The following is a 12,283-nucleotide window of genomic DNA, read 5'->3' on the forward strand; positions in this document are numbered from 1 at the left end:
TATAAACGCTGTTAGGGCAGGAATGCTGATTAAAGTTTGAATCCTCCACTGCTTTTGGCTGTGTGTCCTTTGGCAAGTTACTGAGCTGCTCTGAAGCTTACCTTCCCCTTTTGTGGAATTAGTGGAATATCATGCAATACCGTTTCCTACTTAGGAGGACAAGGGGCTGTTGATCTGGTGAGGCAGGTGCTTAGCTAGGAGACTGGTTGTCGCTCTCACTGTGTCATTCCTCGTCCTTTTCATCGTTAATGAGCCCCATCACTCATCCCTCAGCTCCTCCTTTCCCTCATCACCGGGTCAGGGGCAAGATGGCAGTGGCTTTGCTTTAGTCTTCCTTTCGCAAGGAGTAGGAAGAGGGGCGATGGGGGGCTGGGGGCAGGCAGATCTTCCCCAGTGTTGGATTCCCTGGGAGATTTTGCCTTTTAACACAAACTTTAAACCAGACCCTAAGCTTCCCCCCCCCCCCCCCCCCCGCTTTTGTCTTTTGCTGTTTTTTGCATCTGGGCCTTGACATTTCCCCACTCAAGTTCAGCCTATGTGGATGAAGCACTCTGCTGTGGGGTCTGGCCTTGAGACTGTCTTCTTCACTCTCAAACACTTGAGTGTGGAATGCTCTGTCACCTGGGGACTTGTGAGGATATCTTTCTGTGCTCATTGTTCAGTCTCCTCTCCTTCTTCCGCTCCCTGTCTTACTTGAGAAAGGGTGTCCCCTCTTCCAGGTCTGGGAGCCTTCTGCCCCAAAGCCTCTCAGTGCATCACTGTCCTGTACAAGAGGCCCCATCTCCTCTTGTTGCTCACTGGGCTTGTCTTCAGGGTACCCCAAAGGGTGCTGCTCTGCAAGAGACAGCAAAGGCAGGGGGTAGGTCCCAGTAGAGCTCACGAGGGCCAGTTAAACATTCGGTAGAGAAATAGGACACGGGGTACTTGATGGAAAGTGGTCTTGCAACGGTGGAACTGTCCCCCTTTGTTCCCAGTCATGGGGGTAGTCACATTTGGGATCTGCCCCATGCATTGTAGGATGTTTAGCAGCACTCCTGGCCTCTACCTGTTAGATGCTGGTGGCTCTCTCTGGGTTGTGATGGCTCTAGACATTGCCAAATGTCCCCTGGAGGGAAAGTCACTCCGGGTTGAGAGCTGCTGCTTTCAACAGACCATGGATAGGATATAACCAAGAATGCAAAATGTGCATGCATATTTAAACCAAAAGAGCCCCTCCATGTCATGATCTCATGGTTCGTGGGTTCAAGCCTGCATCTGGCTCTTTGCTGACAGCTTGGAACCTGGAGCCTGCTTCGAATTCTGTGTCTCCCTCTCTGCCCCTCCCTGGCTTGTGCTCTGTCTCTCAAAAATACACGTTAAAAGAAAACTAAAAACAAGCAAAAAAACCAAACGAGCCCCTCAAAAAAGTTTGATATGTGCATTTGATTCTGTTCTACTTGAGGCAACTTGATATTCTGGCAGCTGTTTCCTTTATTTTCCCATCTTGCACTCTACCAAACTATCAAATTTTGTGTGATTCTTTCTCTTATCTGCCTATATTTCAGTTTTTCCCCTGGCTCATCCAAAGTCATTATTGAATGAAAGTCTGTAACAGAATTCCCTGAACAGGAGGTTTTCCTACTTGTATTTCGTCTTTCTTTCTTTCTTTCTTTCTTTCTTTCTTTCTTTCTTTCTTTCTTTCTTTCTTTCTTTCTTTCTTTCTTTCTCTCTCTCTCTCTCTCTCTCTCTTTCTTTCTTTCTTTCTTTCTTTCTTCATTGTTTTTACTTATTTGAGAGAGTGGGAGAGAGGCAGGGGGTGGTGGGAGAGGGGGAGAGAGAGAGAGAGAGAGAAAGAAGGAGAGAGAGAGAGAGAGAGAGAGAGAGAGAGAGAGAAAGAATGCCAAGCAGGCTCCATGCTGGAGCCTGGTGCAGGGCTCCATCCCACGACCCTGGGACCATGACCTGAGCCAAAATCAAAAGTCGGGTGCTCAACTGACCGAGCTACCCAGGTGGTCCTCCTACTTATATTCCTAAACTTTGTAGGTGTGTCTTCACATTTGCAAGACCGTTTGGCTGGGTTATTTCTTCTCAGTTGGAACAGTAATTGGCGCTGAGATCTGACATCGTTCTAATGAGTGTTCTGTCCCTTCTCACCCCTATCTGATTGTGGTATTTTTTTTTTTTTTAATAAAACGTTGGGCATACTTAGGCATGTTTTATTGTACACATGCCAATCCTTGTAGGGATCTTATGTGTCCTCTCATTTCTGGAAGCTGAAATTCCCCAAATGCTTGTTAATTTTTGGGTGGATCTCTTTCATTGTGTAAGTCCTGCTTCTGTTGTTTGACATTGAGTTTTTAATTTTCTTCACTGAAACTTGGCCACAGAGAATTGTTCCAGTGATTTCCTACTCATCTATTACTTAGATTTTTTTCTTAGCCTAGAGCAGTGCACTTTTCCTCCTCAAACAATATCAGCTTGTCTGAGCATTCCAGGCCCATCTTGTGCTCCTTCCCCTTCCTCCCTTATCTCTTGCCTTTTTACCTCCTTTCCTCTATTTTGTCTTTCCGATTTCCTGTTTAGGTTTATGTTGTCATTTGATTGATACGGAATGTTCTGGCTCTGTGTTTTATGTGGCATTCTAGCCCATTTAACGGTCATCTTGACATGTCCTCGAACTCTGGTCATTTAATCCTGGGTTCATTTTATCTCCCCCCCCCCCCCCTCCTTTTTTTATGCTTTTGAATGCCTTCCCCTACCTTTAATTGGGCACCTATAGGCAATTCGGAATTTTTGATATCCTGGTAAATTAGCTGTGGTTACCACTAGTGCCATGTGACTGTTTAAATTCAAATCAGTTAAAATTAGATGCAAGTAAAAATTCCATTTCTCTGTTGCGCTAGCCACATTTCAAGGGCTCAGTACTAATTGCCTTGTGGGTAATGACTGTTGGATTGGACAAGGCAGATACAGAACATTTAATCACTGTGGCAGGTTCCATTGGATAGTGCTGTGCTGTGAGATCTGTACCATAATGCATGTCAGAGAAATCCCTGTGCTGCCTTTTCATCTTTGTATTTGGGTATTTCTGATGGTCCAGTTCAGTGGTCCCACTCTCCAGGGGGCAGTTCAGAATCTGTGTGACTGACTATAAGCAAAATAGTGGGGACTTGAAAAGTGTGATTAAGTGATGTGCTTTTTTGATGTTTGGATGTGACTTACGCTCTGACTTCTCTGCAGGAAATGCAGTGAATGTGTGTCCTGTGCTGTTTGTGTGCTCCTGGTGATTTGGCTGCTTCCTCTCTTTCTAGGTGCTAGAGATGGCACTTGTGGGGCTCATCTCTGCCTGAGAATTGGGTGCTCCTGGCACTGGAAGAGCCAGCTCAGATCCTGGGCTCCTCGCTTGAACAAGCCTTCTCTTCCAGCCACTCCAGTCCAACGGCCAAACTACTCATTTTCTCTTAATGATGGGTATTGGTAAGAACACTACGTCCAAATCCATGGAGGCTGGAAGTTCAACTGAAGGCAAATATGAAGATGAAGCGAAGCATCCCGCTTTCTTTACTCTTCCGGTAACTATGTTCCCTTCTTTCTCTCCTCTTGAATCACTCTCAAGTAGTTTTTGTATTGAATCAGCATAGGATTAGCTTTAATACCCCTGTTGTCAGTGAAGGTTAAGGCATTTGAAAACCAAATGCTTTTCACGTGAGACAGTCTTTGGGCGCCCTGTTGGCTGACTCAGGTTTTGGCTCTACTACTTTCTGCCCAGTCACCTGATGGGATTAGCTCCAGGAAGGAAGCATGCATTGGCGGGAACATCATGAAATCAGCCCAGTGCTTACTGTGTACTGGAGCGTGCTACGAGCTTAATTCTGTCTCCAAAACTGGGTTCTACCGAAATAACCCCAAACCCAACTTTGTGGATTTATATTGCAAAGTAGGAGAAGGAATGGATGACTTACTATTTGGAACCTAAAAGTCCATGCTTTGTATTATGGCAGCAGCATCCAAGATGTAGTTTTATCTGGACAAGTGTTATCAGTTAGATAAGGCTGATTACACACGTTCATTATATTCAATGCTAATATTTTTCCAGATGCAGGATTATGATTTGATGTGTATAAAGTTACCTAAAGTGTTGGTTCAAAAAAGGAAAAAGCTCTTCAGAGAGAACTTGCCTCTGGCTGTTTTTCTCTTAATACTGGAAATGAGGTTAAGGGCAAGAATACCTTGTCCTAAGATTCCTTACTGAATGGTCCTGGAATTTGCCTCACTGTGGCATTAACTCAGGAAGAAGGATGCGAACACGTATCTTTAAGCACATTGATTGACCCGACTTGTATTCACATTTTGTTTTTTTACCCTATTAATTAATTCACAGAGCTGTCTCAATGATTTTACACCTCACATCACTGTTTTCTTTCTTCCTATAAAGTGAAAATTTTAAATGGTATTTTCTGCTGTGTTGAAGGCTTAGGATTGACATAGACAGTCTTTCTAGAGAAAGAGGCGAGTTGGTTTTTCAAGTTTAAATAAGATCATCTTTGAAAAATGAAAAGGAGGGTTTTGTGCCTGGTTATCAGTTTGCCTCTCCTGTTGCCTGAGAGCCCAGCAGACCGCTCACCCTCACCCTCTACTTGAGAGAAAAAAACTGGAGCTTCCTTGGTCACCCACCCACCTTGTCGTTATGGTCGAGTTTTAGGTTGACTTATTTTCATATTCAGATTGTGATACTTTACAGTTTGTTAAACCCACAGCATTTGCTGTCCTTTTTCATACTTATTCCCCTGTTTGTTTCCCTCTCCCTTCCTCTTTGCTCACTTTTCTTTAAAAAAACAAACAAAAAAACCACTGAGGGTCTGTGAACGGTCACTGCCTTCATCTTTGTACATCTGAAAATAACTGTATTTTGCTCTCAACTCTTGGATGAACTTCTGTTAATTACACACTAGAGCTTTCCAGTCGGTCTGTGTTTCTCTTTAACCACATTCTCATGGTTTGGGTATCTTTTTCTAGTGACGATTCTGGATGGATTCCCCAGTGTTATTTTCCAGTTTACTAGCTCCTTGTGTATGGTCATGTGTTTATGTTGAATTTTTGTTGCATTGATTATAGTTCTTGTTTCTGAGATTTCTGTTTGGTTCACTCCTGCCTATTTTTGGTTCTTAATTTCTCGTATGTGTGTTTGTGTTGTTTAAAAATGTTTTTTTATTTAAACCACCGAGGACCCTAATGTACTTACTTTAAAGTAATTCTCCAATTGTTCTATTTATCAAGAGGTGTGAAATCCTCTTCTGAGTGTTTCTTTTGAGATTTTCTCCCCTCTCCCCTCCACTTCCCACTTCTGTTGCTGTGGTTTTGCATTCTCTCTTTCTGGATCCAGTCGAGGACCAGGTCGTATGGCAGAGGTCTTACTCTCTCCCTCAGTGGTGCCGACCATGACATGACCTGCTGGGTCCTGGCTTTGAGCAATGGACCTGGTTCTTTTCCCCCTTGTGTGGGGGCTCCCCAGCTCCTGTCTACCAGCTGGAGCCGAGGGCTGCCTGACCGAGGTCTGTTGGGCTCAGAGCCCTGCCTGCCCCAGTGTCAGCCTATTCGTTGCTTTTTATGTTTCTTGTTACAGAAAGGTTTGTCTGTTTTGGGTTTTTCCCTCTACTGTTCTTTAAATTATTTTTCTAAATATTTATTTTATTTTTGAGAGAGAGAGCAAGAGTGTGCAAATGTGGGGGGGCGGGGCGCAGAGAGAGAGGGAGACACAGAATGCGAAGCAGGCTCCAGGCTCTGAGCTGTCAGCACAGAGTGCAGTGCAGGGCTCACAAACCTGCAAGATCATGACCTGGGCCGAAGTCAGCACTTAACCGACTGAGCCACCCAGGCACCCCCTCTACCATTCTCTACTTGCTCCTGCAAGTACATGGGAGCTGAGAACGTGGACATACGTGTAGTTGGATATAAACATAATGTACACCTAAGGTCAGTTTAACATTATAGCAGTTTCAGTAGGGAACTTCTGGAATTTTTACCGCTGTGTGGGGCTATCAAGGTAAGTATCAAAAAGGGGGATAAAAAGAAGACAACTAGAGTTGGCATCATGGGCGTGAGCTTCCAGGAGGAGGGGCTGTGAAGGGTCAGCACACGCACCACCAGGATGACTTAGAAGCAGGGAGGTCAGGAAGTGTGTTCACACGAGCGCCTGCAGGGCATATGAGAAAGCAGAAGGCCAAGCAGCAGGAAAACAGATGAAAACAAAAGTCTAACAAGGAGTGTTTGTTAAAGAAATAGTTCACGTGTAGGAAAGCTGCATTGCCCGTATTTAATCACTAGTGAAATTGCTGCCTAAGAAAGCTTAAGATAGAAGACCATTCTGCATGATTTGCTTGTTAACAGGACAGGTGTAAGGGGCTAGGTCACAGCTGCTCTCTTTCCACTGTCCAGCTGGTAGGATTATTTGGGTCGCTGCCTCTCTGCTCTCGGGATGTACATCTGTATCTCCCTGTTCCTCGTCCCGCCCAGAAGGTCTCGACGCTAATTTCATTGAATCTGACAACCTGAGAGCTAAAGGTGGCTGTAGAACTCTCCTGATAGTTCTATGGGAAGGTGAAGTACATGCGTTTGCCCCAAGCCTACAGTTCACCTGGTGCATTAGCTAGACTTTTCTATCAGTTGGATCACACAGGCTCTTGGCTCCAGGTAGTTCACAGCTAGTGAGGAAGACAGGAGCTGCACGTAAGCAGTACTAATAACAGGTATGGTGGATTGATCTGCTGACTCTAACAGGTGTTCTTGGGGATGTTCTTAAAGAGTTGGGATGGGCGGGGATTGAACTGCTGTAGCTGATGCTCTGGCCAGAGCGAAGGTGAAAGATGAGGTTCGGTCTCTTGTTGCCTCCAGCTCCTTGTCACTGTGAGCATCTGGCTGACTTGGTGATTCTGGTTGTGTATTGTTTTCTCTTATATGACATGGCCTCTCTGTGCACCAATAAATGATACTTGTCCTTTTCGCCAGATCTGTGCCGCCTAGCACAGTAGCTGCTAGCTACATGTGGCTATTTAAACTCATTAAAATGAAAATCTGAAATTCAGTTCCTCAGTCGCACTGATCAAGTGCTTGACAGCCTCACGAGGCTACTGGTTAGCCCATCTCTTTTTGCTTGCTGGTCAAGGCCTTGCCAGACTAAAATGCAGGCTCTTATTTTCATGTTTGCTTTGGAGTCAGAAGCTGGGGCTCAGGCTGTCAGCTGTTACTGTGTGAGAGATCAGTGCCCGGAGGCTGGGGCAGCAGGAACCAAAGCTGGCTGCTCCTCGAACCATATTGGGGAGGTCTGCTGGAGCAGGCTGCTGGAGGTGGGGATGGGGTGCTGAGGATCTTCTCACTGGAGATTCTCTTTGGCCTCCTATGCTGAATAAAAGCTTCCTCAAATGGGGCAAGAGGTGACTTTTGAGAAACTCACATGGAAAGGGGATCAGAGTTTCTTTAAACAAAGTAAAATAATGGCCCATGACAATAACTTAAAGAGAAAAAGAATAAATCCATACATAGAAGAACAATGAATAGGTCACAGGAAGAACCAGAGACTTGCAAAGCCCTGGCATTCAGAGAAGTTAGATCGTGTGATCAGAATTGATATTAAATAGGAGAAACATAACAAAAGATCTCCTTATCCCATGGGAATCTTGTTAGGCAAATTTGTATGCTTTTAAAGGCAAGTAGGAAATGTGTCATATGGGCGAATGCCATGTGGCAAGAAACTAGAACCAGAAAAACCACAAAAAGGCTTGAACCCTAAGGACACCAGCCAGGTAAAGGTCATGTGTTTGCTCTGCAGTTCTCCTGTGTCGGTGGCTCTTGTGTCATCTGAACCCGGAGGGGTGTCCAGGGGAAACCAAGTTAATAGCCTGAACTTGGTGTTGGCAGAGGCCCACCGGTAGTACAGCCTGTTGTTTCAACACGTTGATGTTCCAGTGCCAATTTCACAGCTGGCAAAAAGTGTTTAGGGTTCTTTAAGGTTTTGTGTCTTCTCCTTTTTCTAATAGCCTCTGTGAGAATATTGGGGTCTCCTCTCGTGGGTGCCAAGAGTAGATCGTTTAGTCTGGAGATGTTAGGGGTATGGACTCAATAGTAGCTTCATTAGGTTCAACTTGTGGGAGAAACACTCATGGTTCATACAAATCCATAATTTGTTTCCACTTCCCTAGTGTGTTTTTCTCAGAGTCATATAATGGCAGGAACCCATAGGGCCCCCAGTGGGTGGGCACCACATAGAGCGTGTAAAAAGCCACTACACCCCACTAGGAGAGAGATGGCAAGTCGGCCCTTAGGGGCCTCTGCCCAGCCACGTTATGGTCGGGGGTGGGGAGGCTGTCACAGATTCCCAGGGGAGAGGACCTCAGAGTCCTGAGAAATGTCTAGGTGAAGCAGGTCAAGAGGAGGGAGACCCAGGGCTGTTCAACTGGGGAACAACATGGCCATGCCTTGTCCTGGCACAAGCTTAGTACCGTCAGAATACAGAGAATGGAGGTGGGGAGCCGGGGAGCCGATGAACAGTTGTAGCAAAGTTACTTGAGCTTTGGGGTAAAGAATTCCTGCCTCGGGTGCTGGGAAAGGAAAGTGTCTGGAGATAGGAAGCCCAATGCGGTGTTACGGCAGTCCAGGTAAGAGCCCATCGTGGCCTGGTCTGGGAAGGCAGGCAGGAAAGGGACTGCTTCCTGCAGCAGATGTTCACTAGGTGCCCACCTGGTTCCTGCTCTCTTGGCATTGACTTCCAGTTGTGGGAGGAGATGGACAATAAACAAAGAAGTAGAAGCATCAAATGGCAGCCAGTGACAAATTCTGGAAGGAAATAAATGAAGGAAGAGGGATAGTGAGGAATGCAATGTGAAGTCATATAGGGATCACCTAGGACCTGTAGGCCATTAACTAACTCATCCCTTAAAATGTGCTGAGTGCTTCCCACAGGTTTAAGGCTCTGGGGAAACAGTAGTGAATTAAACAGACAAGTCCCTGACCTCTCAGAGCTCCATGCTGGTGACAAGTCAGGAGTGCATGCTAGAAGTAAGTCAGGTGGAGATGTTAGATGTTGACAAATATGAATGCAGAAATAAAATAGGGAAGAAGGAGAGAAACTGCTAGGAGTGAGGTGTTGCATGTTCAGCTGGCCAGGAAAGGCTGTGTCGAGAAGATGACATGTGAATAAAGGCCTGCAGGAGTTGAGGGAAGCCCACCGTGGCAGTGTGTGGGCAGCAGGTGCAAAGGTACTGAGGGGGAGGTGCCTGGTACGTCTGAGGGATCCTGAGGAGGTGGTGTGGCTGGACAGAGGGCAAGAGGGGGTCAACAGCGATTATGTGGGCCGTGTGACCCTGCTAAGAATTTTGGCTTTTCCTGAGTTCAATGAAAAACTGTTGGAGGGCTTTGAGCAGAGTGGCATGCCCTGCCTAGTTTTAAAAGGCTCTCTCTGGCTGCCAAGAGGGGAGCAGACCAGTCAGGAGTGGACTCCCACAGGGCGGTGAGCTGACGGTGGCTCCAGCCAGGGTGCTAGTTGTGTGGGGGTGGTGAGAAGTGGTCAGGCCCTGGAGCAGAGCTGACTGGATGAGGATAGAAGCAAGAGAGGGCAGGCGAGAACAGCTTCAGGTATTTTCCCTGAGCATCTGGAAGAATTGGCCAAGTACTGAGGTGGATGGAAGACAGGTGAGTGGGGCGGGGGGGGGGGAGTAGGGGCAGCTCAGGAATGTGGTGTTGGCCACGGGGACACTGGGTAGGAAAAGGGCTCAAGATTGTGGTGCTTAGGGAAGCAGCATGGGTGTTTGTAGCGGGAGAGGGTATTTAGAGCCAGGGAATTGCATGGTATAACCTGGGAGGTGATGTCGCTAGGGACGTAAGGGGGTCTGAGGGCCCAAGACGGTGTGGAGGTGGAGGAGGGCCAGCAAAGGGGACACATAAGGAGTGGTTGCTAAGGTGGGAGGGGAACCAAGAAAGCAGTGTGGTGGGCAGCCAGCCATGAAGGCATTGTGAGCCTCGTGGGTGGAGAATATGGGTGGGCTGTAGGATTAGCCAGGGCAGGGCCTTTGCCAGGTGAGGGCCAGAGAGGACAGTGGGTTGAGAGTTTGTGGGAGAGCAGTGGCAGGGATGTTCCACCAGTCCCAGTGGGGTAGCAAGGCCATGAGAAGGCCTGCTGGGGTGGAGAAGCTGGGGCCTGGGGTCCTTGGGGGCACCTAGAAGGAAAGACAGGTGGGTGGGGAAACAGGTGGCTCTGAGAGGAGCGAAGAGGTAGACATGACAGTGACGAGACTTGGTGTCGGGTTGGATGTGGGCAGCAAGGTCAGGCTGGAGGCGCTGAGGTTGGGCACCTGGGGGCATGGAGGCACCTGTCTGAAATAAGCACAGGTCTGTTGTTCCCGTTCACACAACAGATCCAGCTCCCCTGATCTCCCATACGGGGCCTGGTTTGGATGGGAAATTACATGGTCACCTTGGTAACAACCAAACATAAGTATATGAAATCGCTGAGAACATTTCAGCTCTTTCAGAGAAACTTTCTCAAAAGTCTGCTATATGATTAGACCCTGCTCTGATTGTAAAAGTAATATGCATTCACATTAGGAAATGTGGCAAATATAGCAAAGCATTTAAAAATGAAAGAATAATTTTGAATTGGAAGGTTATGGAATTGATCAGAAAATATCTTTGGGTCCCCTGCCTCCCACCTTTATAGTTACTACAAATGAATTTTTCTCTTCCTGTAAATTTACGCTTCTGCCAGATTTGGCCACTTCTGTAATCCAGCAAACCAGAGAAAAGGAGGGCTTTCCTTGTTTGCTGCCGATCTGGGGCATTTTATCAGCACCAGTAAAGACATTGTCCTTGTCTTTTAAGTTACAGGTAAAGGAGGGAAAGTTTAAACTTCAAAGTTGAAGTAGAAGAAGGCGATGGATCGTGAGAAAGTCTGTGAAGGAAAAAAGGAGGTCATTACATGGAAGTCAGAGAAAGAGCCCTGGTCTAGCCAGAGGTACTGGGTGGGGAGGGCAGCAGCCCAGAGCTGTACCATGTAAGAGGGCAGCCAGGGAGACAGGTGCCCGTTTCCCTCTTTCTTGTCCCTTCCCCCTCCTTCCTCTCCTTCCCATTCTTTCCCTTCCCTTCTCTTGCTTTTTCTTCTTAAAGGGAAGGCAGAGATAGGGAAGGGTGGGTAAAGAAACCATGTAATAATGACTCTGATTCCTCTAGGCTGCTGGCTCTCTGATGGCAGATTTGAACAGGCTCATCCTCAGCAGTGAAAAGAAGGCACCAGATTTTTTTGGTGCAGATAGTTCTATTTAAAAAACTGAGTATGGAAACTTCCAAAATGTCCTTGTTCTTGTGACTTAAATGCCAGGTGCCGTGGGGGTCTCTTCTGATGCATTCCTAAATAGAGGGCTCGGAGTTGTTAGCTCTTAAAACCATTAAGTCTCAGCTGGATGGTAATAATAGTTGTCTTGGGAAATGTTCTCTTTCAGAAGAATAATTAGATTTGGGATCGAGAGTGTGATTCTGACACCAGTCAGAGGATGAAGAGAGTATGTTTGCTGTGGTTCCCAGAGAGTTGGTTTAATTCCTCTTCCTCCTCTAAGATAAGAGCTTGAGTCTACTGCGTAGTGGCCAACGTAAGGGAAGGGATGCTCCTGACAGGTCAAAAACGAACAGCCAAGATTGGCAGCATAACTTGCTGTTTAAAGTCTATCAGTTGGAAAGATTTTTTAGGAAGTGGGATATGCTGATACATGCTTTGAAATAAAAACACTGAAAAGATGGGATGCAAGTGGTTTTGATGCATAGTGTGAGAGATTCTTTCCCTTCTGTCTTTAATGTTTGTTTATTTTTGGGAGAGAGAAAGAGAGAGAGAGTGGAGGAGGGGCAGAGAGAGAGGGAGACACATAATCCAAAGCAGGCTCCAGGCTCTGAGCTGTCATCACAGAGCCTGATGCGGGGCTCGAACCCACAAACCGTGAGATCATGACCTGAGCCACAGTTGGACGCTCAACCGACTGAGCCACCCAGGAGCCCCTCCCTTCTTTCTTTCTAGAGTTCATGTTCTTAAAAATTAATTTTAAAGATTTTTAAGTAGTCTGTTTGGCCAGCATGGGGCTTGAATTCACAACCCTGAGATGAAAAGTCATGTGTTCCATCGACTGAGGCAGCCAGGTGCCCCATTAAAGTGAATTTTTATGCTTTGGTTTTGAGATTTCAGATAGTATTTGATACTTCAGCTTTTAATTCAAATAGACCTTTGGTAGTTTTAAATGAGAGATGTTAGTAATAAAAAAAAAAGTTCACC

General features: G+C 46.3%; 1 protein-coding gene across 10 annotated transcripts in view; it reads left to right on the forward strand.

Annotated features, from left to right (window-relative positions):
- SLC23A2 (solute carrier family 23 member 2) overlaps positions 1-12,283 on the forward strand; it is a 134,417-nt gene that overhangs the window by 54,509 nt on the left and 67,625 nt on the right. For 8 of the 10 annotated variants that reach the window (XM_058684966.1, XM_058684967.1, XM_058684964.1 and 5 more), the window contains one exon: positions 3,291-3,551. The exons of 1 other annotated variant lie outside the window; for it this stretch is intronic. In XM_058684966.1, coding sequence (XP_058540949.1) covers positions 3,444-3,551 — 108 coding nt within the window. In that variant the 5' untranslated portion in view covers positions 3,291-3,443. Of the gene's footprint in view, positions 1-3,290; positions 3,552-9,395; positions 9,664-12,283 lie in introns of those variants that run through there. One more of the 10 variants, XM_058684971.1, reaches the window with a different exon arrangement.

This window comes from Neofelis nebulosa, chromosome 9, assembly GCF_028018385.1.
Source record: "Neofelis nebulosa isolate mNeoNeb1 chromosome 9, mNeoNeb1.pri, whole genome shotgun sequence".
NCBI lineage: Eukaryota > Metazoa > Chordata > Mammalia > Carnivora > Felidae > Neofelis > Neofelis nebulosa.